Source organism: Rattus norvegicus, chromosome 7, assembly GCF_036323735.1.
Source record: "Rattus norvegicus strain BN/NHsdMcwi chromosome 7, GRCr8, whole genome shotgun sequence".
Taxonomy (NCBI): Eukaryota; Metazoa; Chordata; class Mammalia; order Rodentia; family Muridae; genus Rattus; species Rattus norvegicus.
In genome coordinates, this window is record NC_086025.1 from 134,565,784 (window position 1) to 134,589,545 (window position 23,762).

At 48.9% G+C, this 23,762-nt stretch overlaps 1 protein-coding gene and 1 long non-coding RNA gene across 3 annotated transcripts; one reads left to right on the forward strand and one right to left on the reverse strand.

Annotated features, from left to right (window-relative positions):
• Positions 1-42: 42 nt before the first annotated feature.
• On the reverse strand, positions 43-10,291 carry Krt75 (keratin 75). Of its 2 annotated transcripts, none has more exons than NM_001389262.1 (9): positions 9,756-10,291; positions 9,073-9,287; positions 8,177-8,237; positions 7,843-7,938; positions 7,009-7,173; positions 5,213-5,338; positions 4,862-5,082; positions 2,970-3,004; positions 43-1,886 (listed from the first exon to the last, which is right to left on the reverse strand). In NM_001389262.1, exons 1-9 carry the CDS (start codon positions 10,224-10,226, stop codon positions 1,648-1,650), a joined length of 1,629 nt encoding a protein of 542 aa, NP_001376191.1. In that variant the 5' UTR covers positions 10,227-10,291; the 3' UTR covers positions 43-1,647. The 2 variants fall into 2 exon arrangements, with proteins under 2 accessions (NP_001376191.1, NP_001008828.2); NM_001008828.2 differs by having other exon boundaries at positions 2,931-3,004.
• Positions 7,101-21,518, forward strand: LOC108351555 (uncharacterized). The gene is made up of 2 exons (XR_005487426.2): positions 7,101-7,235; positions 16,874-21,518. It is a non-coding gene; the product is annotated as an uncharacterized LOC108351555 (long non-coding RNA).
• Positions 21,519-23,762: the final 2,244 nt, after the last annotated feature.

Here is a 23,762-nt window from a genome sequence, read left to right on the forward strand (position 1 = left end):
ATTCATTTACCCAGGGTCCAGGCTGTGCCACACCACGTGGCAAGATCTACCACAAACATTACATTTTATTTTTTTTAACTTTATGAAAACAGATGATGGGGCATTGCCAACCTTTTTATGAGCAGTATCATGGGGGATGAACCCCAACTGTTTGCCTTCCAATCTTGGCTGCTTTTGCCCTTGGTTTTTACCTGCAATCATTGGCAACCATGTCACATGGCCAGGGAATGCTGGAGACAATACTAGAACCCAGTGGCTGATTGGGCTGTGTGCCCAGAATCTCTGTACTTCACATAGCAGGGGATAATGAGGTCTCTGGTCTTTCCTAAGTAGTATGAGGTTACCCCAAATCTCTGCCCTCTTCTCTTTCCTCCCCGGTCTTAGCTAGTGAATTTGACGATTATTCCCAGGGTTTTTCCTGTCTACTCTGAAATCATTCCCCTCTTAACCATTCTAGACTTCAGTCTCCTATTTCACCTTCCTCTCCTCTGACTCCTATAACAGAACTTCTCCTTTCTGAGCATGAGTGGTTTTCACAGTTCTGCTCGGCAGCTCCTGTCAGTAATCTTAAGTGACAAGCCCACCCTGTTCAAACACCTGGACCCTGCTCACGATTAGTCCCATCATCCCCCTTGGTCTTGAGGGGAGGGGTCCAGGAGACTGTAAACTCAGGAATGAGGAGCTTCCTGGGTGTCTCTGTGTCTTAACAATTATGGTTCTTTTGCTCCTTGGCCTCGGGGCTGACTTTTAACTCCTCTCCCGCCCTGTTATTTCTCTGTTCAGTCCTGCAAGTTTGAAGCTGTCAGGGAACAATCAGCTCCTTTGCTGGCCAGGGCCTTGGCCACCTGTCCTATGTCAGGCTCATTTGGGGAGGGTACCTCCCCACCCTGCATGACATACTGGGCAGGAGGCTGGCTGGGCAGGGCTCTGCCCAGGGGTTGGGACTTCCCAAACAAGCATTCCAAAGAATAGCAAGGGGAGTAGGAGCCGCTAAAGGAGGAAGACTATTGGCCTGCCGCCATCCCCGTGCTTCTCCCTCTCCATGCCCCTCCCTCCAGCCCCTCTGCAATGGGCAGCAGCTATTGTGCCCTGAGTACTGCTTGTGTGGAATAACACTGGCTGGGGCCTTCTGAGAGTCAGAGTTACTTGGGGCTCATCGATGCTGCACACAGAGGGCTGAGCCAAACACATGACACATGGATTTAATAGGCGCATTCCAGGAGGAAACAGAGGAGCTTTGACTCCAGCTGGCAGTGTGTAAGCAGCCAGAGAGGGACAAGACAGCCTGGTGTTGAGGTGGACTGGGAGACACGGACTCCTCCAGTGCTGCTGCACCTGGAGGAAAGGGGCCGGTGGCACTGAAGAGGCGTTTGCAGATGTCCGGCTCTGGCAGATCCACTGATTGTGAACTTTGGAGGGGTGCGAGCTTTGGGTCTATGTGTCTAACACAAAGAAGTACCAGGAGCAGCCTAGGGCTGTCGGGAGGCTGCCATAGGCCAGGGAATGGGTTCAGCCGGGATGCCAGGATCCCTGGCAGCTGGGGAGGTGGCTACTATGAAGAGGATACAGGACAAGGGCCCAGACATCCAGTTATAAATGTATGAGAGGCTTCGGAGCAGTGGCAAGGGGGACTGCCGGCTGACCACCTCAGTGCTTGTAACTCTTCCTGCTGGATGACGTGCTGGAGACAAACTTGATGCTGGAGCCACTGCCCACTGGGCCCCGGCTGCTACTGGTGGTAAAGCCAGAGCCTCCCAGACCTGTACCCAGGCTGTGCCCACCAGTGGTCGTGAAGGAGTAGCCACTGTTCCCGCCAAGACCCAGGCTTCCACCTCCGATGTTGGTGCCACCGCCGTAGCCACTGGAAACTGTAGAAGTGACCACAGCTGTAGGGAAGAGGAGGCGGGCTCAGAATTGCAGGCAGGAGAGAAGGTGCCAGTCAGCGCAGCCTGTGCCCGGGAGCGTCTACAGTCACAGATGCTGGCCCTCCTATTTCCTGCTTGTGCTGTGAGATTCTGCCTCGGGCCTCCACCTCTGCCGGTCTGTGGTGCCTCCCCTCTGCTGCCCACTGCTTCTCCTCTAGAACCTATTGGGGACATATCCCTCTCCGCTATGGACGGCCACTGCTGCTCTGTCTGAGCCTGCCTGCTTCTTCAGGTTTGACTTTGGAGTCTCCTTCCTTCTGAATGCTCACAGGAATATGCATGGCTTTCCCCTAGAGTCCCCCTGGCATGGCACTGTAAACCCTGATGGTAGCTTCTGGAAAAGCCTCGCACCTCCTAGAAGTAACCCTCTGTAATAGCAAACTCTCACCAGACTGTTCAGAGCTGGCAGGGCCATCTCGAGTGCTAGCTATGGTTTGTGTTTAGTGTAAGTGTTCTCTCCAAAGGACCTAGGCAAAGCCAGGAGTTTTTGTGTGTCCCTTCCCTGTCAAATGCTCATCTCCAAGCTCTTGAAACTAGACTTACAACACCAAGGAATCCTGTGAGATAATCTCAGGAACCACCCCGACCTGTACAGTGGTTGACCCCTAAAGACTCTCATCTAATCTGGGGAACTAGAGGTAAGATGGTGTTGGAACTTGAGGCCAGCCTGGGTCCCATGAAATCTGTCTTAAAAATCAAAAACATCCCTCCAGTTCTACACCCATGATTACTGAGGTGGCTTGGATTTAACTCAGTGGGAAACAGAATGCAAAGCCATGACCAGGATGAGACAGAGGTATGAGACAGAGGTAAGAGAGGGTGGGCATATGGGAGAGTATTCAGGTGAGGCCCTAGGTTCAACTCCCAACACTACAGTAAGCAAATAAATAAACAAGCCCCTCTAATCCAGCATGACTTTTTCCCCAACAAACTCAAGCCCCCAAACTTTCTCAAAATGAACTCTGCCTGTAGAGTTCTCACAGCTGCCTTGTACCCACCCTTCACCTGACCACGACAGCCCCGGGCCACAGGGGTCATACTCACAGATGTTCACTGGGGAAACTCCCTCTCCGCTCAGCCTGGTTGGGAGGAGAGGAGGGAAGGTTACTGTTCAGGTTGATGATGGGTTTTGTGATTGTTTTAAGTGCATTTTAAACCCCTTTATTATTTTTGTTTTATCGCAGAGGTCGTGCAGGCTGAAAACTCTTAAAAATACTTGAGATGCTAAAAATAGTAAGGGTCTCATAAACGGAGCCTGTGGTTTGTAGCTGTTAGGACATTGTCTGTAGCCAGATTTCTCTCTCAACAAGGGATTCTTGTTAGACACCGCCAAGGCTGTTGTTATAGGTGTGGAGAGGCGTGCAAATTGTGACCATAACAGTAGTTTCATCCTGTCGATTATTGTCTTAGCAACTGGCCTTCATCCCTAAGTGTTCACTGGGAGCTAACACTAACATTATCGACAATCCTATTAGGTAAGAATTATTATCTCAGCTTTACGGTGGGGAATTGACGATCAGAGAGGCTAGTGGTCATGGTCACAGGGTTTGAAACAGGATCCATCTACCCTCAAAGCCCATTCCTTTGGCCACTAAACTGAATGATAGCAATATTTTTATTTTTTAACTTAAGTAAAACTTTTTTTTAGGGGTGTAGAGATACTGTGGGGTTAAGAGCACTTGTTCCTACAGATGATCCAGGTTCCCACAACCCATATGATGGTTTACAACCAACCATTCAGGGGATCCAATGCCCTCTCTGGCTTCCACAGGTTCCACTCATACATATATAAATCAATAAATAAACCTTTAAATTTTATGTGTATGTCTATGTGTGGGTATGTGCATACAGGCGTAATTATCAGATGAGGCCGGGAAAGGGTGTTGGATTTCCTGCAGCTGGATTCACAGGCTATTATTACACACCCAAGGTGGGTGCCAAAAACCAAACTTTGGTCCTCTGTTAGAGCAGAACATGTTCCTAACAATTGAGCCATCTTTCCAGCTCCAAGGGCAAAACAAAACAACAAAAACCTAAATAAAAACCCCAAACACTTGTTACATGCCAAGAACTGTTTCAAGTGTTTTATAATATTGCCTTATTTTAACCTTTTTTGTTTGTTTGTTTGTTTTCTTTGAGACAGAGTCGTGCTATATAACCCTGGCTATGCTGATACTGTGTAGCACAGGCTGGCCTCAAACTCATCATTCCTCTTACAGCCTCCTAAGGACTGGGGTTACAGGGGTGAGCCATCACATCTGACTCTTCTCTATTTTAACACATTTTTAAGTGTATTTATTCTTTTATGTTATGAGTACACTGTAGCTATCCTCAGACACACCAGAAGAAGTGGGACACATCGGATCCCACTACAGATGGTTGTGAGCCACCATGTGGTTGCTGGGAAATGAACTCAGGACCTCTGGAAGAGCAGTCAGTGCTCTTAACCTCTGAGTCATCTCTCCAGCCCCCTATTTTAACCCTTTAAACAATATACGACATCAGAATTTTCACTACCCTCATTTTACAGATAGGAACACGGAGATGCAGGATGGTTAAGTAACTTGCCCTTAGTGACATGGCCGCCAGATGGGAGAATACCAAAATCCCATGAGCTTCGGGATGTCACAGAATCTAGTCCCTTTAATCTATCCCCGAAGAAATTAAAGGACAGAGAGGACCAACGAGTGGGGACCTATAAACCCAAATCTAGGACAGTCTCTTTCAGTCGGGAGTCTTTTACCCGACTTTTTCAAGTCACCAGGGTAACCAGCCCTCCCTTTAACAGGATGTGATTGCTCAGGCCTTAGGTCTTTGTGAGGTGCACCTAGTGGTCTGGAAAGAGCTTTGCACCTGCTCAACACCACAGCTCAGGCTGCTGAAGTTAAGTACTGTTTGCTTTGAGAACAGTCTGCTTGTTGGTCACCCTGCCTCACCTGCACTCCTCGCCCTCCAGCAGCTTCCTGTAGGTGGCGATCTCCACATCCAGGGCCAGTTTGACGTTCATGAGCTCCTGGTACTCGCGCAGCAGCCGGGCCATGTCCTGCTTGGCCTTCTGCAGGGCGTCTTCAAGCTCCACCAGTTTGGCCCGAGCATCCTTGAGGGCCAGCTCCCCACGCTGCTCCGTGTCAGAGATAGCAGTTTGCAGGCTGGAGCACTGAGGAGAAAGAAGTGCTGAGCCTGTGGACAGACCCTGGAAGTGCTGTGACTCCTGGGGTAGGCGTCCCTGGAGGTGGCGGGATGAGCCGGAAGGAGGCACAAGCATTCTTGTGCTCCCTGTGCTGTACCTGCTTCTTGACGGCATCAATCTCAGATCTCAGCCTCTGGATCATCCGGTTCATCTCCGAGATCTCCTGTTTGGTGTTGCGGAGGTCATCCCCGTGCCGGCCTGCTGTCACCTGCAGCTCCTCATACTGTTAGAACCAGAGCAGACCAGACCACCTAGTCAAATGCCTGTGAGCTGGGCAGGCACTCACTAGCCAGCCTTCCCCTCACTCGTTTTCCCTGGAGGTTCTTCCTGAGCCTATCTGCTTGTTGGGAGGTAACAGGCTGTGGACACAGCCTACAAGCACCGGCTAATCCTGGTTCCCAGATGCTTACGCTATTGCCCGTGTGTGTCTAAACATGTGAGACATGTTAAACATGTCTCCGGAACATGTGACACATGGTAAACAGACAGGGTCTCAACTTGGGTTTGAAGGTGGGTCGTGTGGTGGTGGTAGGGCATGGACGGGAAGCGACGGAAGGGGAAACACTAAGCTGTCATCTGCAGCGTGGGTAAGAGGGGCTTAAACAGTCAGCTCAGAGAGAGAACATTGCAACCCGGAGAGAGGACCTGTGGGAAACCCTGAGGCAGGGGAAATGGTGGTAAGTTGTAGAGGTGAGGAAGCAGCTTGCTCACTGCCGCTGTGCCGTGGGGGTTCTTGTATCAGAGTCAGCTATGCCCATGAATTAGGTAGCCTTGGAGACAGTGGTGTCCGGAATGCAGGAGGAAGGACAGGAAACCATGTGGACAGTGCCAAGGCTGCAGGAGGCACAGCATTGGCTTGGTAGGGGCTCTGGTCTCAGAGGCACTCACGCTAAATGTGCCCTGGGCAAGCCTGTGTACGAGGATTGCTACACCGGGCCTCCTCCAGCCTATCCTGTAGAAGGGCTCCTGTCCGAGTCAAGATCTGTTCTGTTTGGAAAGTGCTGGACAGCTCAGCGTCCTCTGCAGCCAGACTCTCAGGATTAGAAGGAACAAACAACCCCAAACACTCAGGGGTATGTCTGTTACCAATTTACTTCCTGCTGGGGCTAAGTGTATCCTAACTCCCACTCGCTGTCAAGGAGTTTCACAGTGGACCCCTGGCATCGGAAAACTGCGTCTTTTCTCCCACTTCCTACCAGAAGGGCAGGACAGTGGCTGGGGATGAGAGAGCAGTAAGCAAGGGCCCCTGTGACGGGTCTGAGTTTGGCAAGTGGACAGCTGTGGGTCTGCCACACTGTTCTAGGACAAGCCTTCTGGCCACCCAGGCTTTCAGTGGTATTTCTCTGAGGTCGCGTGCCTTCTGTCTTTCAGGAGTGCTCATCCTCGTCTTGTAGTTGCTTGTTAGCCCTAAACTTCATCTTGGTTCCTCACTGTCCTTTCTTAACCCTTCTCTGCTCACCTGCTGGGCCAAAGACCTAGGTCTCGCTGGAAGCTCTGTGGTGTCTTTTTCCCATTCTGCAAATGCCCATCCTCTTTCTGAACTTCTAGACCCCGAATCCTCTGATTGCAGCTTCTGTATTTGCAACCCTACACCTCTGGCAGAGCGGAGGAGACCGGATTAGAGGAAGAATTCGTAAACCCTTCAGGGCTGTGGTGCAGACTTCCTCACCATTTTGGAGTCTCACCCAGTTCCGTCTTTCGTGAGAAATGTGGACTGGGCGTGTCCTTCTGAGCGCCCTACACTTCCTGGGCCACACCCTGGTGTGTGGTTAGACTTGTGTAAGTGTTTAAGCTAGATTCCCCTGGTGTCAGACCTGCACTTGTGAAGTTTCAGTGAGGGAAGTGAAGGAGTACAGCCTTGGAGTACTACTCACCCCGAGCACAGTGCCTCACCTTGGTCTGGTACCAGGACTCAGCCTCTGCCCGGCTGCGGTTGGCAATGTCCTCATACTGGGCCTTGACCTCAGCGATGATGCTGTCCAGATCCAGGCTGCGGTTGTTGTCCATGGAGAGGACCACAGAGGTGTCGCTGACCTGGTTCTGCATCTGAGACAGCTCCTGCAGGGTTGTGAACTCAGAGTCACCCCAGGAACAAGCGGAAAGGACCTTGCACTTCTGAGGTGACTAACTACTTAGGCTAAGGATCTTGTCTCTGGCATCCCTGGCAGAAGTCATTCTGGGTGTCCCTCCCACCCCACCCCCCCAGTTCTGTTAATCGTGTCCCCGGAAGTTTCTAGGCGACTCATCAGTGAGGTGGTGGGACGGCTCTCTCTGATTCTGGTGATGCTCTCCACTGGTCGACACGATCACGACATGTGGCTTTCTATGCCTCACAGAGGTGTTCTTTGGAATCAGCCAACCTAGTCATCCCACTCCCACAGTGTGACTTCATCTGCTTTCCAAATGGCAGAGCCCCCTAATGAGGCCTCTTTTAGAGGCCAAGCAGCCATCGAGCCAGTGAGTTGAGCTATAGCTGAGGGAAGAGAGAAGGTACAGTCTTCGTCCCCTCCTTGCTAGGACTGTTTGCCATTTGTGAAAGGGGGAAGGTCTAGGTTGAAACTGTTTCTTGAGTCAAAGTTCCCAGCAATACTCTCCCGCACTATGTTTCCCCCAGGCTTTGACATAGGATGCCTCAAGGGAGAGACACCAGCTCAACTCAGTAGGTGAAGCATCCTTTCCTCTCTAGGCCTGGTACCAGGAGCAACAGAAACACTTGCAGACTCTTACTGCCTCATAGACCATCCGGTAGAAGTTGATCTGGTCAGTCAGAGAGTCAACCTTCGCTTCCAGCTCCACCTTGTTCATGTAGGCCCCATCTACGTCCTGAAATGACCCCAGATCAGAACAGTACGTCAAAGGGAGCTGAGAGTATCTAGCCTCATTTCAAGGGGTTTGGGCTGGATATGCTGGATAAGTCCCGCCCCTGAGCTGCATACTCAGCCTTTCTTTCTTTGAGGCATGGCATGACCATGTAGCCTAGGCTGGCTTCAGACCCCACTCTTCAGAGTGTGGGTTGCAGGCTCATAAATCAATCTCGCTCAAGAGACGTGCCCCCGCTCACCTTTTTCAGGCCCACGAACTCGTTCTCGGCAGCTGCACGCTTGTTAATTTCGTCTTCATACCTGCGAGGATGAGGGCAAGGGGGCGTGAGGTTGAGCAAAGCTTCCGCTTCATCCTCCTGCTGCTGTAGCAAGAGTTAAAAGGCCTTCCGTTCTTTCCAGCTCTTTGGTGACCTGCGCATGACTTTGGGTGATTCACTTAACCTCTGCTTCTTCCTCCATAAAAGGTAGATAATTCCTTCTGCCAGCTCTTTAAAAAGCAATCTTTTTTTATAAGATCAGAAGGTCAGCATAGACTCATGGGAACAGAATCACGTGCTCAGGCAGTCCTGTCACTTTATAGACGCGTAGTCCTGATCACCAGAAAGACGCGCTGCCTCTGAAAACCCCTCCTGAGACAGCAAAGACTGTATTTGCTCAGGACAGTCTTTCAGGTAATATCCTCATCAGGGCGACCATTGAGAACCATAGAGTGTAAGCTAAAGGGTTTGCTAGCGTAACCTTTGCACTGTAGCCCAAACAATGAATAGACAGTGTTCACCCCCACAAGGAAGAACAGAACCCCTCCTTCCTTGCTACCTTCCTTCACTCTGAGCTTATGTCATCTGGGGAATTCAAGCCATCTCAGCCCCTGGGCTCACATCCAGTGGAGATAAACAGCATGCCAGAGGTGAGGCAGCACCGTTTACCAGAACGAGCAGAGGTGATCATTTCGACAGAAGATGTTGGTGCCTACCTCGATGGTGTAGACAAATAAGAACAGACTCCTGGTTAGCCCTGGTGCTGAGATGAAGGCACCTTGGTCCCCTCCATCTTCTGTACTCCTGGCTGGTGTGGCATTCACACCACTGCATTTTCTGGACGGTTGTGTGCGGCCCGGAGCCCGTCTCCCACTCACCTGACTTTGAAGTCTTCTACGACCTCCTGCATGTGCCTCAGTTCAGCATCCAGTCTGCCCCTTTCAGCTGTGACGCTGTCCAGCTGCCGGCGGAGGTCATTGACGTAGGCATCGAAGAAAGGCTCCAGGTTCTGTCTGACTGTCCTGGAGCCCTGCTCCTGTAGGAGGTTCCACTTGGTCTCAAGGACCTTGTTCTGCTGCTCCAGGAAGCGTACCTGCAGGGGAGCAGAGAGAGTGAGCCCCACTCGAGGAGTCAGGGAGGCAGAACCAGGCACACCTGCTAACAAAGGAGGCAGCCGTGTAATGACAACTCCACTTCCAAATGGGAACGTCCACAGAGGCACCCCAGAGACTCTAGGATTTTTATGGACTGGGCATGGGAGTAGGCATAGCCTCTATGGTGGGAATCATGGAGTCGGGGCTGAGTTTCCCAATGCTGATACTCTGGGTCAGGGTAGCGGCAAGATAGAACCCCTCTTTCTGAAGGCGGACTCCCAGAGAGGAAGCATCTCCACAATGTCCTGTGGGCCAGATGATTTGAACATGTCTCTGTCCATGGCTGGCATTGGTTGAGGAAAGTTCGTCTCCTGGGGACCCCATGTTGTTGCTATTTCCAGGGATGAGCCACCCCCACCTAGTTACTCCATGCACTGGGGACTTGAATGGGTGAGCATGGGCCCCACCTTGTCGATGAAGGAGGCGAACTTGTTGTTCAGGGTCTTGATCTGTTCCCGCTCTTCTTTCCGCACCCGCTGGATGGTGGGGTCGATTTGCAGGTTGAGGGGAGTCAGGAGGCTCTGGTTGACAGTAACTTCTTGAATGCTTCCAGAGGGACAGACAGGGAAGCCAGGACCACCAAAACCCCCTCCATAACCAAAGCTACTGCTAGCCCTGCCACCAAAGCCACTCCTGAAGCCACTGCCAGCACAACCACCAACAGAGACCGGCCTGGTAGCCCCCAGGTTGTAGAGGCTGCGGCTCCCAAAGCCAGAACCAATCCCACTGATCCTGCCCAGCCCCCCACTGTTTCCTGAGGAGCGGGCTACGGACACCGAGCTGAAGCGGGAGCGTCCAGCGGTAGGGGTGGTGGCTGAGGCTGTGCTGAAGCCCCTGCGGCTGCCGGAGTGGAAGGTGACAGTAGATTGCCGGGACATGATGGGTGAGGAAGGCAGCACGGGCGCTCCGAGGTAGATGCGTGAAGGGGGTAGAGAAACCAGGCGGTTAGGGAGCTGCAGGTCCTTAAGCTTTTATGGGCCTCCCCCAAGGGGCGGGGCTTGATTAATGAAGGGAGACCTGCTGATGGCATCCCCTAGGCATCTGCCAGCCCTGAGCTCACCCTGAGTACCCTGAAGAAAATGGCATTAAAAAAAAAAAGCCAGCCGTTGGTTGGTTTGCTGCCTCCCTCTCCCCCTCCCCCACGTGGAAACTTCTTTCTAGTTGTAACTTGATCAGCAGACCAGTGAGAATAAACTTAATTGCTTTCAGTCATGTCCTAACCACGCATCTTCTAATGGACGCAAAAACACTGCCTCATTTTCGAACCGCTTTCTTAGGCCCAGGACCAACTCCCTCCAGTCCAAACACCTTGTGTCAACACAAGCGACTGCAACACACTGTCTCCTGTTCCTTCCTGTGTTTCTTACGCCCCGAGCATTTTCTCAGCAGCTTCTCCAGCCTCCCCCCAACCCCATCAGGCTGGTCCTCCAGGTCTGTGTTCATCTTCCTGAGGGTTCCACGCAGCGTTAATGGCCCTTTGACTCTGCTCTAAATCAGGCATGCCTGCTGGGTATCACATGAGACTTCCTGTAGCACATGTGTCAGTGTGTGCACACGCATGGATGTCATGTCTATACCGATACTTGCCTTTGATGATTGTCTTCTGTGGACCGAACTGGGAACAGAAAGACTTGGGTTTAGATTCCAACCCCTCCGGTGGTTAGCCATGAGTCCTTGTACTCGTGATATGACTTTTCTGAGCCCCAGTGTGTGTCTGTGAAATAAGCGTTTATGGAGAGTATTCACGTGTGAAAAATACTTTCAGAGTGCCTCGGCCATGTAAATGCAGGGTATACACCCATTGTGTCAGTCTCCTGCAGATAAGACAGGTATTAAGGAACCACACGTCCATCCTAGAGTGAGTCCCGTGAGGATTGGGGAGAAATAGAGCACACATTCTTGATCCGTATCAATAAGCTCATGGTCCTGTTGGGAAGACAAAACTGAAGCCTGCTGGGTAGCTTTGAATGAAATGATACACAATAACGCTGTCTTCCAGGCTATCTTCTTCCTGAACAAAATGATACACAATAACGCTGTCTTCGAGGCTATCTTCTTCCTGAAGTATCCCGTTCTGAAGATCTCTATCCCCAACTCTTATTTCTCTCACCAAAACAGCACCAAGTGATACTTAGTGGAGAAGCCCTCATTTGATGATGATGATGACGATGACAATGATGATGATGATATGATGATGATGATGGTGAGTGTGTGTGTGCGTGCACTGCACACACATGATAGTATATATGTGGAGATCAAATGGTAATTTTCAAGAGTTCTCTTCTTTGACTACGGGATCCAGGGATGGAACTCAGGTCCGGTCCTCAGGCTTGCAGAGCAAGCACTTTTTCCCAGAGCCATGTTGTTGGCCTCTCATTCACCTTGAGCACCTGATTCTGCATCAGGGCATGGATGGACAGGTTGTTTCTGGTGTGCCTCGTCCTCTTTCTTCCTGTATCCCTCTCCCTGTCTCTACTGTGAGCGGTGTGGCAGATGGCTCGTCCTCCTGGGTCTTGCTGTCTGCTTGCTTCCTGACATGGTTTGGAAGAGTGGGCGGGTGCAAGAGGAATTGATAGCAAGGCGTTCATACTCCATATTTGGATAAGGAAGCTAGACTCACGAAAGCTTATTTAGAGGCAGACTGATACAGGCTGGCAGGTGGGAAACAGTGCCAGGTGCCGTGGTCTTCCTGTACAGACATCCTCTGGGAACTCCACAGTGCTTGGCTGATGTTCTCACCTGCCTGGAATGGCAGCTTGGCACTCGGAGGGCTGGTCTCTTACCTGGGATTCTGGGCCTCTCCTCTTGCTGGGGTTGGAGACTCCTTGTTTCTTTAGGGAGCCTGTGAATCACAGCTTTTGTTGACGCGGGGCTAAGCAGAGGACGGGTTGTTACTCTGTTGCCTCTGTACCTAAGTCTGGCTCAGTTGGTGCATGCTCGCCTTTGCCTGTAGGAAAAATAAAAAAACTTTGTGTTCTTTGCTTCCCTCTGTGTGATAATCTGTCTCCCAGAGGAAGGCGTGCTGCTTTGTCTCCTGAGCACTGTAGACCCTTCTGCAGAACAAAGGCAGGTGCCCAGCATGGGACCTGCCCACCAGAAGGAGTACAAGCGAATGTCTCCCACATTCCCTCTAAGCTGCCTGTATGGCAACTCAAGGTTGGCATCTTCTTGGTCACTCCTCTGGCCACCTTCTCACCTGCTCTCCTGGCGCCCCCTTTTCTGTTACTGTAGCCTTATTTCCTCACAACCACATCTTCTCTGGGGTAATTCACTTACTCTTTCTTCTTCCCTTTCTGACTTTCCCACCCATATGGTGGCCGCTCAAGTTAGGTGGCCTCACTCACTTGGGAACTAAACCAAGGCAGGTGAATCTTTTCCATCGCGTCTCACGCTTCTTCTGTGACTTTTCACTGCGACCTTTTCTTGAGTCTGTGGCAAACACCTAGGGTAGCCACCATCCCTGACATAACCACTCCCCCTTTAGCTGTATTTGCTTTACTTTTGTTGTGTTGGAGGTCTTGCTCATGCTAAGCTTGCCCCCCCTACAAAACCTCAATATTGTGGCTCTTTTAGTAAAATAGTATCTTTATTTATTCTTTGTGTGCATACATATTTTATTCATACTATATACATATTCATATTGTGTATGTACATATTTATGTCATATATATATGTACACACACACACGGTCACATTATATTCATACATATTTCATTCATGTATAAAATATGTCTTGATCGTGTCCAAACCTCAAACCATACTCCTCCTCTCCTACTTACTTTTTTTTTTGAACAGGGAACAGATTTTATTCTAAAAATAGCCCTTAGTAACAACCAGATACCAAAAGTTGGTCATTGTGATAGAAGAAAAAGGTAGGGCAGTTTGCTCTAATTTCTTCCCCGAAGCTCCTACCTATTCTTAATACTTTTCTTCTTTGCTTTCCGCTAAGGAAGTTTGTTGGGGGTATTTATTTGTGTGTGTGTGTGTGTGTGTGTGTGTGTGTGTGTGTGTTAACGTGTATGCTCACAAGTATTGTGCAAGTATATGCGTGTGTGAGCATGTGGAGGTCAGAAGTCAACCTTGGATGTTGTTCTTTGGGAACAATCACCTTATTTTCTTCAGCCACAGTCTCTCACTGGGAGCTGGAACTCACCAGTTAGGCTAAGCCAGCAAGCTCCAGGGTCCATTTGTCCCTACTTCCCTTTGCTAGAATTATAAGCAGGAGCTCCCACGATGGTCTTTCTGGGGAATAAACTCAAGGCTTCATGCTTGTGTGACAACACATGCACCATCTCCCAGCCTTCTGACATGACTTCCTAACTTCCTTTGCTATTAACTAAACACTAACCTCCACGAAGCCTCAAGTAAGCTGGGGCCGTGTGCTAACTCCTTTCGACCTGTCCCAGGAACACATGCACTTCTGTGTGTCTGTCGGGCTTCTGGTGGTCTGGGTGTTGGGATATCTCTGTGGTTTGGGGTGTTTCTTCCCCAAGATGTGTCTCCTCTGATCCTTTGACAGAATGGCAGCAGGAGTTTATCTGATGGGGGGAGGAGTGGAGAGGAGGTGCATGGATCCCTTCTGCTCTCTGACCATGTTACTAGGCTTACCTGGGCTTTATTTGTGGTGTGGGGTGGTTCGCCTAAGGACACTGGGTGTTCTGGTATCCAAACCTAAGATAGCTGGATTCTGTGGTTCCCTTCATACCTGCTGCCCCTTTGGCTTAGGCTGACTGCCATATTCTCAGTGGAATTTGAGGCCCTTGACAGAGTGCTAAGCCCATTAGTAGTGGGCTAGCAAACGTTGAGATGGTCCTTCAAAGTGTAAAAAGTTGGGAGTATACCTGAGAGCTTTGGCCTTCAGTCAGGCCAGTGCAGAGAAGAAGCATGGTTAGAATGCAATTGGACCAGGAGGAGTGGCTTCCTCCCTAGGCCATGCTGAGGGTTTCATAGGACCCAAGCCACAGTCACACTCTACCCCATTGCCCCGAATCTCCTCCCTCAACAGAACCTATCATGTGCTAACTGCTCACTGTTATAGACATGGGAGGCAGAGCTTGGGGTAAGGACACAGAGCCTTGTTCCTCCTGGAGCTCATGCTGGAAGGGACAGTTTAAAGATGCCTTCACACTGAGCCTTCTTCCAGCTGGCTTATTCTGCAGGGCTGACTCTGAAGAAAGCAATTCTCTTGAGGAGGAACGATGGACATCCAGACTTGAGGCACTTTTTTTTCTCACTTGACTGTGCATGACAGTGGCTATACTCCTCAATATTTGGTGTGTCTGAAGGGCTCAGACTTCATGCTTGGTCCCCTTTGCACCTGTGCTCAGCCTTGACAATTGCTTTCTCACTGGCTCTGTCAGTCAACCTCAGTGTTCTGATAAAACTCAAGACTTGAGACAGCAGTCGAAGTGTAGCTACACTCATTGTGGGCTCCTTCCCCTGGGTTGTTCCTGTGGCCTGGGTGATGGGCAGTGCAGAGTCCTTGAGATTCTCCCAGGCAATTTTACTAGCAAAATGGCACACTCTTTCCATCTGAATTTGTACTTCTGAGAAGCCAGACATGCCTTCCTCTATAATCAAGAGCCTCAGATACACCCAGAGAAGTTACCTATGTGAAGGTCTACAGACACACACATCTTAGCATTAACTCATCCAACAACACATGGAGACATGCGGGTGACTGGGCACAGTGGCAAACAAATAAAACAAAGGAGCAGAGTTGGTCTTTTAGAGCCTGGAGAAGCTGCTTAGATGAGGAATCTTGAGGTCACAGAGGAGGCAAACCTGTTATCAATCATCCAGTCACTTGGCAGCTAGGCTACTTTGTTTCTTTGTTTCTTTGTTTGTTTGTTTGTTTTTTCTTTCTTTCTTTTTTGTTTCTGTTTCTTTCTTTGTTTCTTTTTTCTTTCTTTTTTTGTTTCTGTTTCTTTCCTTGTTTCTTTGTTTCTTTCTGCTGTCCCTCATATGCTTAAGCCTCCCTTAATCCTGTAGATTACTGAGGGACAAACTCTCTGTTGCCTGTGACACACTTTAGTTAGTTGCCTTCCTGGGGGACATGGTGGGTGAGATGTCATCATCTCATGGGGGTTGGGGGATCGAGACAAGCTGGATTTGAAATGTATCTTGGCCATTGACCTCCAACCACTCCAGTGGTCTTTTTTTGTCCCCAGGATGGGCTGTCTCATCCACTAAGTCTCTCTGGCTCTTGTCAGGAGGCTATGGGAAGCAAATGGTAAGGGAGGAAAGAAAGATGAGAATGAGATGCTGCTCTGTTTGGAGGCAGAGACCCGGAAGTCCTCCAAAGGACAAGGAGTACACTACATAGAATCTTGGCATGCTGAGCACTGGTGTGGAGACACAGCCTGTAGGCAACAGTTTGGGTGGGCTGGGCGATACTGCTGTACTGAGGGACGCTGTTGACACAGCTTTGTTGGCTTGCAACTGGTGTGGAGGTGGCTGCTGAGTCTGTTGTGTGCCTCACAGCTGGGGAGGAAATCTCAAAGCAGTCACCTCACCCCATTACCCCGTAGGCTCTGCTTTAGTATTCATGAACTTTGAGGACTTGGAAACTGGATCCTCCTTGCTTTCTCCACTCCTCTGATCCCAGTTACCTCAGAGACTGTTTTCTGCCATGCTGTACACTCACTTTGCACTTCTTTCATTTGGTTAGGGACTGGTGATGCCATTTTTAGATTTATTCTTCACATACTCCTCTATTCCTCCTCTTGACTTTTCCTTTTAGTATATTTACAATTTCTTTCATAGCTGTCATATCTCTGTTAGGTATAGGGTAAATTATCGCTAAGTGGTCTTTCTTTTAAAACCTGAAATTGTTCTTTTGTGGGGTGTGATTATGACAGGAAGGAAAGTCTCAGACTTGTTTGAACAACTTGTCTGTTTTCTTTCCAAGGCACTCAGGCAGTTGACTGTATTGGTTTGGTAATGGTATGTTATCCCTTTAGGGGTAGGTCCAGAATGCATGGAAGCTTTGCAGTCTCTGGAGGGGGCACCCCCTCCTTGGAAGCCCCATGCTTTATGAGTGAAAAGAGGGAGTCCCAATGTCCTGGAAGAAGTTTAATGTAAAACTGGACTCAGGACTACTGTCTTCCTAGCACAGTGGTTTCTATCTGTGCCACGATGGAAGGTGACTTTTTTCTATGGTTCCCACCCTCTTGTGGCTTTCTGGGCTATGAGGTTGACTAAAGGACCATATAGAAAACAGTAGTCATATGCAAGGGTGTATGATATTATTAGAAAATATAATATTTAGATAGTATTTCGGCCAGTTTCTGAATGGGCCTTGAGAACTTCAGAAGAGCTGTGTTCTACCTGGTTGCTCCATATGTCACCTTTTGGGCACACGCAAGAGAAAGACATGACTTGGTGTCTGAACATAGGAGAGAAGCTTGATGGTGGCTAGGCTGACTTGGATTAAATAAAGCCAGTACTGCACAGTTAACCTGCCCAAGTCCCTGGGGATGGGTCTGTGTTTACTTGTTACCCATTCTCTTTTTCTGTGTCACAGCTCTGTGGAGTACAGCTTACCTGAGTGCCTCTGGATGTGTGACTGGGCTTTTCACCTTCTCCAGGAAGACTGGTCTCACGAAAGACTCAGAACTGTGCTAGGAATCACTGTCCCTTTGGACTGCACGACACCTAGGTGAGCTGCTGGCACCAAATCAGGAATTCTGACCACGAAGATAGTGATGACACTGATGTTGGAAACTGGGAATGATTGACAGAAGGGGAACCATGTTCTGTTCCGCTTTCACAGAGTACAAATCCAAAAAGCCTAGATGCAGAGGGATAGATCAAGCTCGTGACTCACTAGCACAACAGAATCAATGTCTCTGAAGAGGAACTTGGTTGAGGGCCTTTTAAGTTAGTCAGCTCTCTTGATGTGTAATTGGCGTGTAGTTGATTGACATGTAGATCCAGGGTGTGAAAACAGACATGCCACTGGACTCAGAGGGGATGGAACACATGAAGAGATCGGGCTACATCTGGGCCATTTGGACACTGACCTTTATCTTCATGGAAAATGGTAAAATGGCAGGCGGCCTGTGGGTGAGGCTACTGTGCTTTCTGTATGGTTCCTGCTCGTGCATGCTCTGCATGTGCTCCCACCAGGCCAATAAGAGACAAAATTCCTCTTAAAGGAAACAGCTGAGAGTGCCCCTCATTCACCCTGAGCACCTCCTTATTAAGCAAGAGTTGGGCAACCTCAAGTGAGCTCAGAGACTCATGAAGAATGACGAATGGATTGAGAAATAACAGGCATGAGGAACGGGGGAGGTGGTTGTGAGAGAACCCATGGTGTTTCTTTGTTGTTGCTATGGCAACCAGCCAGGGACTACTTTAAGGAAGAATTCATTGAAGTATCAAAGGGTTTCTATGTTCTGGCACTATATGGGGAAAACTGTCTGGAGATGTCTAGACTATCTAGAGATGGTGTAGAGATTTTTGGAGTGGCCAAGGGACTGTGATTCTGGCCAGTTTATGTGTTTTGTTGTTTTGTTTTACTTCTCATTTCTACAAGATAAACTGTTCTCTGTCCTGATGGTGTTAGGGAAGCCTCATGGTATTTTCCTAAAATGTCCTCTTGAAGATACAAGTGCCCACTTGGCCTTTCTGAAACTGAACCTACCATGTTCACACACCACACACTTTTTACCCCCTTGCCTCTTGGTCTGTGTTGCTATGGTAGTAATGGCGTGTGCACGCATGTGTGTGTTTGTGTGTGTGTGTGTGTGTGTGTGTGTGTGTGTGTGTGTGTTTATGGCCACAACTCTGGAATTTACAGGGACTTTTTATTTTAAGAAAATTACAGAAGTCAGTTAAGTCCAACAGGCATTGAGTAATGTGCCGACCTTATTTTAAGTTTTTCTTCAATATTCAGAGCCTTACTCAGCCACAGGCAGACTTAAATTGTGTTGATGAGTGAGTGCTGACCTGCTAAGTTCCTAAAGATACAGAAAAGGCAGTAATAAGGTTTCAAAGAGAGTTTTGGAGGCAAAGTAAGAAGGCAACAAAGTAACAGGGCAACAAGAGCTGTTGACAGACATGTTTTACTCCTTATCACCAAAGAACAAAGAAGGGTCAGAACAGGGGAATGTGGTTTCAGAGGCACAAAAGAACCCTTGGAAGGTGACAGAAAAATGAAGCTTGGCTAGGGTCCAGCGCTGAGGGAGGAGAGAGTGGTAATTTATCAACCTCCCACTGCTGGCTGGAGTCACCAAGCTGAAGAGTAAGCATTGCTTGGACTTCACCCATGATGTGTAGGTGTATCTGTCACCAGCTGAAGTCATGGCCTTGTCAGGTGCTCCCTATCTCCTCTCTTAGTATTCTAGGCCATCTGTATCTCCAGCAGGGGGCAAGCAAGGCATGGAGGGCTGGAAGGAAAAGACACTGGCCAGGTCCTCTCCGTGGTCTGAGAGGGAGGTGACAGAGAGCCCAGTGCATAGTGAGACCAAGCCTCCCCGATAGAGGGAAAGTCCAGCATAGATCCTCAGTCCTCATCCCTGGGACCCAGCCTTTCCTATTAACTTGTCAAGGTACTTTTCTGAGGCTGGGTCTTTCCCCCTCTCAACTTTAAGATGGGATTGAGTAAGATCAAGAGAAAGACCAAGGAATAGAAATCAATATTTTTTTCATGGACTACCTTGGAGGAAAAACGAAGCATAGAGAGTTGTATTTCACAGTGCAGAACGATGATGCTATACCTAGGGATGCCCAACAGCAACGGCAACGAAAACAACTGGAAAGCACCGAACGTCAACAAGGACTTGAGGCCCTACTGTGTACACAAAACTGGTGACGACAATGGCAAGGTCAAAGGGCTCGATGGAATTTATAAGAAGCAGAAGAAATGGCAGCAGATCATAGTTGTCCCCTAAGACGGGGAGTAGGGCCCTCCCTCTGTAGCAGCAAAGTACACACAGCAGAGCAGGCTCTCTCACTGCTGAGAATTAACCAGCATTCATATTTTGGCCTATTTGCTTTTGTCCTGCTTTCCTTTGTGAGGACCTTTTAACCACATAGAGAGTAATCAATGTATTTTAGCACAATCCATGGCTCAATTCTTACCAACATGAGCCACCAGCTGGAGCTGCTCTCTCCTTCCTGCAAGGTCAGGAGATAGGGAAAGGGGTGTGTGTGTGTGTGTGTAACCAGTGAGGGGAAAGTTTTCAGGGATGATGGTTGGTCTTGGTTGCCACCCTGACTGGATTGGTAAAACACACCTATCCTGTGCCTGTGAGTGTGTGTCTAGAAAAGTGCATCCTGGTAGAGTGACTGGGGGAGAAACACTCCTATTGAATCGGGGCAGCACCACAATAAGGGCGTACGAGGGATCCATTCAGCAGTCAGCGCTACATAGCTTCAGGCTCACACACTGGGGATGGGTGCTTTCTAACTGCACCACTTAGTTTAATAAAAATATTTCAAAGCTGCTCTTTCAAGACAAAGGACTTGGTACAGAGTTCAGATGCTCTGGCCATCTTCCCAACAACTTCTGTGCTGGAGGATCAGTGCTGGATTCCCTGAGTTCCTTGAGGTGGGGAGTCAGAGGTAGAGAGTTCGGCAAAGAGCCTCGGAGACTTCGAGGACCAAATCACTAAAAGGTGGGGCTGAAAAGGAAAAAAAAAAAACCCCTGCGCTGGTCCAGTTTTTGGTGCATAGTTTCCCTTTCTATCCTGATGCTACACGGAGAAGAAAAACGTTGAGTGCAGAGGCCTGAGTTCATGGTGACTGCCCCTAGAGAGTTTCTACAGCACCAAATGAAGATGTCCGGTAAGTTTAGGAAGAGAGCATAGGGGCAAAGGACAGCCTTGGGTTCCCAAAGACATGGACAGTATGGGGGAAGAGGAAGTTTCTGAACCACTGTAGGTAAGAAATTGAATGTTTTAATCCCGCTCACTGGGGGCAGGACACTCGATGGGAACTGCTGAATATAACCTCCATAGGCAGGACAACTAGGATTCTCAGGGAGGACTCTGCATGGCAGAGATCAGCTTTCTTTCCTTGAGGGCACATGATGGGCCATTCTCAGATACACAGCAGACTCATATAGATGGGAGCCTTGCTGCCTGACAAGAGCTGGTGATAGAGAGAAGGACAAACAGAGAAATAGTGAAGGCACATGGTCTCAGCCCCAAGCAGAGAGCAGAGCTGGGAAGTTGGTGAGGAGAGCTTTTGAGCATGGAGCTCTGAGCAAAGGGCTCTGCAGCCATGATGTCTGGGATCAGGGTAAAGCTCTTAGAGACAGAATTCACGGCCTGTAGCTCTTCCTGGTGGAGGAGGTGGTGGTGTACTTGATGGTGGAAGAGCTGCCACCAGAGGAGCTGAGTCCACCGCTGATGCCTCTGCCACTGCGAGCACTGAAGCCACCTCCAAGGCCATGGCTACTGCCACAGGAGTAGCTGCTGCCTCCTCCCAGGCCTATGCTGCTGCTGGCACCACCTGCACTGCCATAGCCGCTGGACACGGTGGACTGCACTGTGAAGAAAGAGGAGGACAACACAGACATGGTGAACTCACTGTGACCAGCTGAGCCAGTCACAAGGGCAGGAGAAGGGGAAGCTGGGAAGAACGCTTACAGATGTCGACTGGTCCAACGCCCTCACCTTTCAACCTCGGAGCAGAAAGCAGCAGGTGAGAACTAGGCAGCCATTGCTTCCGTCACCATGGAGACCATCAATCTGATGCAGGTTTGCAGAGAATCCCTTCAAGGAGTTCCTTGAAGGAACAATTATGGCCACAGCTAGTGCTACCTCATCTTCTGCTCAGTTCCTGGCACTGTGGGGGATGTGGAGGTTAACCTTGTGAAGGAAAAAGTGGGATGGCGAGAGCGAGGCGCCACAGGCTCTGGAGACCCCTCGAAGAGTCCTGAGCTGCTGTACATGGCATTAGATCTAAGATGGCTCCGGAACACCGACGAGTCAGCAAAAAAGAACCGTGGCCAGGGAGGTGGCTGCTTCCCCTATTTCCTCGGAAGTCGGCGATGCTCCCCCCAACCCCCTCTGAGTTACCTCATCAGGCAGGGCTTCTATTGGAGCATGGTGATAGTGTGGTGAGACACGATTGGGTGAGGATTTAGGGGCTTGGGATTGTCTTGAACACTGTGCGTAAGAAGCTATGCACTGTTCAATAAACTTAGATCTGCACCCTGATGCTGGTTTCCCGAGTCTGATTCCCCAGGGTTTTTCACGTGACTGTGTCACCTCTTACTCCCCATCCTCTGTCCAGTTCCCACATGACACCGTGGAGGTGTCATCAGGGGTTGGAGGATGTAGTGATCCATCTGTGTGCCTCACCTTCCAACAGCTTCCTGTAGTTGGCGATCTCCACATCAAGGGCCAGCTTGATGTTCATGAGCTCCTGGTACTCCTTCAGCGCCTGGCCATGTCCTCCTTGGCCTTCTGCAGGACGTCTGCAGGGCGTCTGTCCTCCAGCCCTTCCAGCTTGTTCTTCCTGAGAAGTCGTGTGAAGCTGGGCAAAGCAGCACTGAGATGTGTGCTACTATACTCAGCTTCGCATGAATTCCGGGGATTCAAATTCAAGTCCTTACACTTAGGAGACAAATTCGCTGCCCACTGTACTGTCTCTCCAGCCCCCAAGGACCGTGGGGTTTTTTTTTTGTTTGTTTGTTTTTTGTTTTGATTTAAGATTAACAGTGGATTCTGCACTTTTTTTGTTTTACACCATAGCATGCCCATAGTGAGAGTGCAATGGACACTCCATCAGTTAGTGACACAATTCTCATGAATTCTGGCCCAATCTCTTCCTTTCCAGTCAGTTGCCATGGGTAACTGCAGTCCCTGGATCTCCTGCCATGATGCTTAGCCTGTGAGCCACAGCTGGGATCAACTAAGATTGGTTCTGCTTGGATGATGGGACCATTGATTAGACTGGCTGTATCTTGTTAATCAGCTTGTTTCCTAGGTGTGGGAATCACATGGCCTCTCCCTGGTGCTCTCCCTATCCCAGCAGTTATTCCTGAGTTAGTTGTTAGTTCATGCTCAGACCAGCCTATCCCTTCAACATTGCCCCTTAGCACAGTTACTTCTTGATCTCAGCTGCTGGGTCATGTAGGCTGAGAAATATCTCTCCTCATGGTGTACGGGGAGGGGGGCATCCCTCAGCAGAGTTTAGCAGTCAACCTCCTGTGTGTTTGTCCTCTTTGGACAGCATTCTGTCTGCAGATGAAATTGGGGCATTTCTTGCCCAGTGGCTGGTTTGCTGCAATGAAGTAACTCTGCCTGGAGTTATTGATGCTCAATATCGTCTTTGAAGTGGAAGGGGGTTATGGTAGGCAGTAGATAGGTCTTGTAGTCAAAAGATCTTTTAATAGTGAAATAACATTAAATATCATATTCTGTTGATCTCTGACACTTTTGAAGACATATATAATATCTATCTATCTACCTCCCTATCTATCTATCATAACTGAATTGTTAAACATTGTGTCTTTTTAGCTATTTACTGTTTGAGTAAGCTTGAACACACTTTATTGTCCTTAACTCCATCAGAATCTAATGTGACCATTTGTTTCACTTTCTGAGCACAAACTTGCATCATTTAATCATCCTAAAACGTTTGTAATAGCAGCTCTTAAAAGGACTGGGTCTAAGCTTTGTATTCTTAAATGAGTTGCATAAGCACAATGCCTGTCTAAGAGTAACAAAATTAATTTTAAATTCCATATCAATAGACAAAGACTTATACCAACGAAAACCTTAAACCTTCAATATCCAGAATTCTGTACCAGTGTAAGAGAATATAACTTCAAATCTGCATCAATATACAAAGATAAAAGATGTAAGATTATGGCAAAAAAAAAAACGCTCTCCATAAGAGTAAATTGAACAATCCACCCACATATATCTAATTTCTTATAACATTACTCTATCCTTCCTTTTTTTCCTTTCAATGTCCTTCCCTTTACCTAAGAAAGAAGGGTAGGGATGAGGAAAAGAAAGATAGAAATCCTTGAGTCTAAGCTCTCTATTTAGTTTCCTCCCTGTCCAAAATTACGACCATTTCCAAATCATCCCTTAAATGACAACATATCTATAAATTCACAAAATAACCAAAAACCAGACACCCCCAATTTAGGGGTTTGGGACAATGATTTTCTGAGACTGCTTCCTGCTGAATTGGGACAAAGAATTCCTTTTGGGGGTGGGGGAAGAAAATTGGAAAAAAATGGTTAGACTTAAGAAAGCCAGTGGTAGCATTTGCTGTCTAGTCTCTGTATGCTGAGAAAGTTCAGGGCTTAGCTGAAGTCCTACTGGAACCATCTGAAAGGCTGGATGAACTGAAGTCACTGGGCATCAGCGGCCATTCCTGGAGCTGCTCTGGAGACAAGTCTCTGGAAACAGCATCAGGTGAGGCAGGGATCAGGCAGGGAGCTG

Coding starts and splice junctions, on each gene's coding strand:
- Krt75 (NM_001008828.2), bottom strand. CDS start 10,226: ATGTCCCGGCAATCTACTGTCACCTTCCACTCCGGCAGCCGCAGGGGC. Junction 3,005..4,861: donor CTGGAGGGCGAGGAGTGCAG/GTGAGGCAGGGT, acceptor CCTCCCAACCAG/GCTGAGCGGAGAGGGAGTTT. Junction 1,887..2,930: donor CCCGGGGCTGTCGTGGTCAG/GTGAAGGGTGGG, acceptor TCTTCCCTACAG/CTGTGGTCACTTCTACAGTT.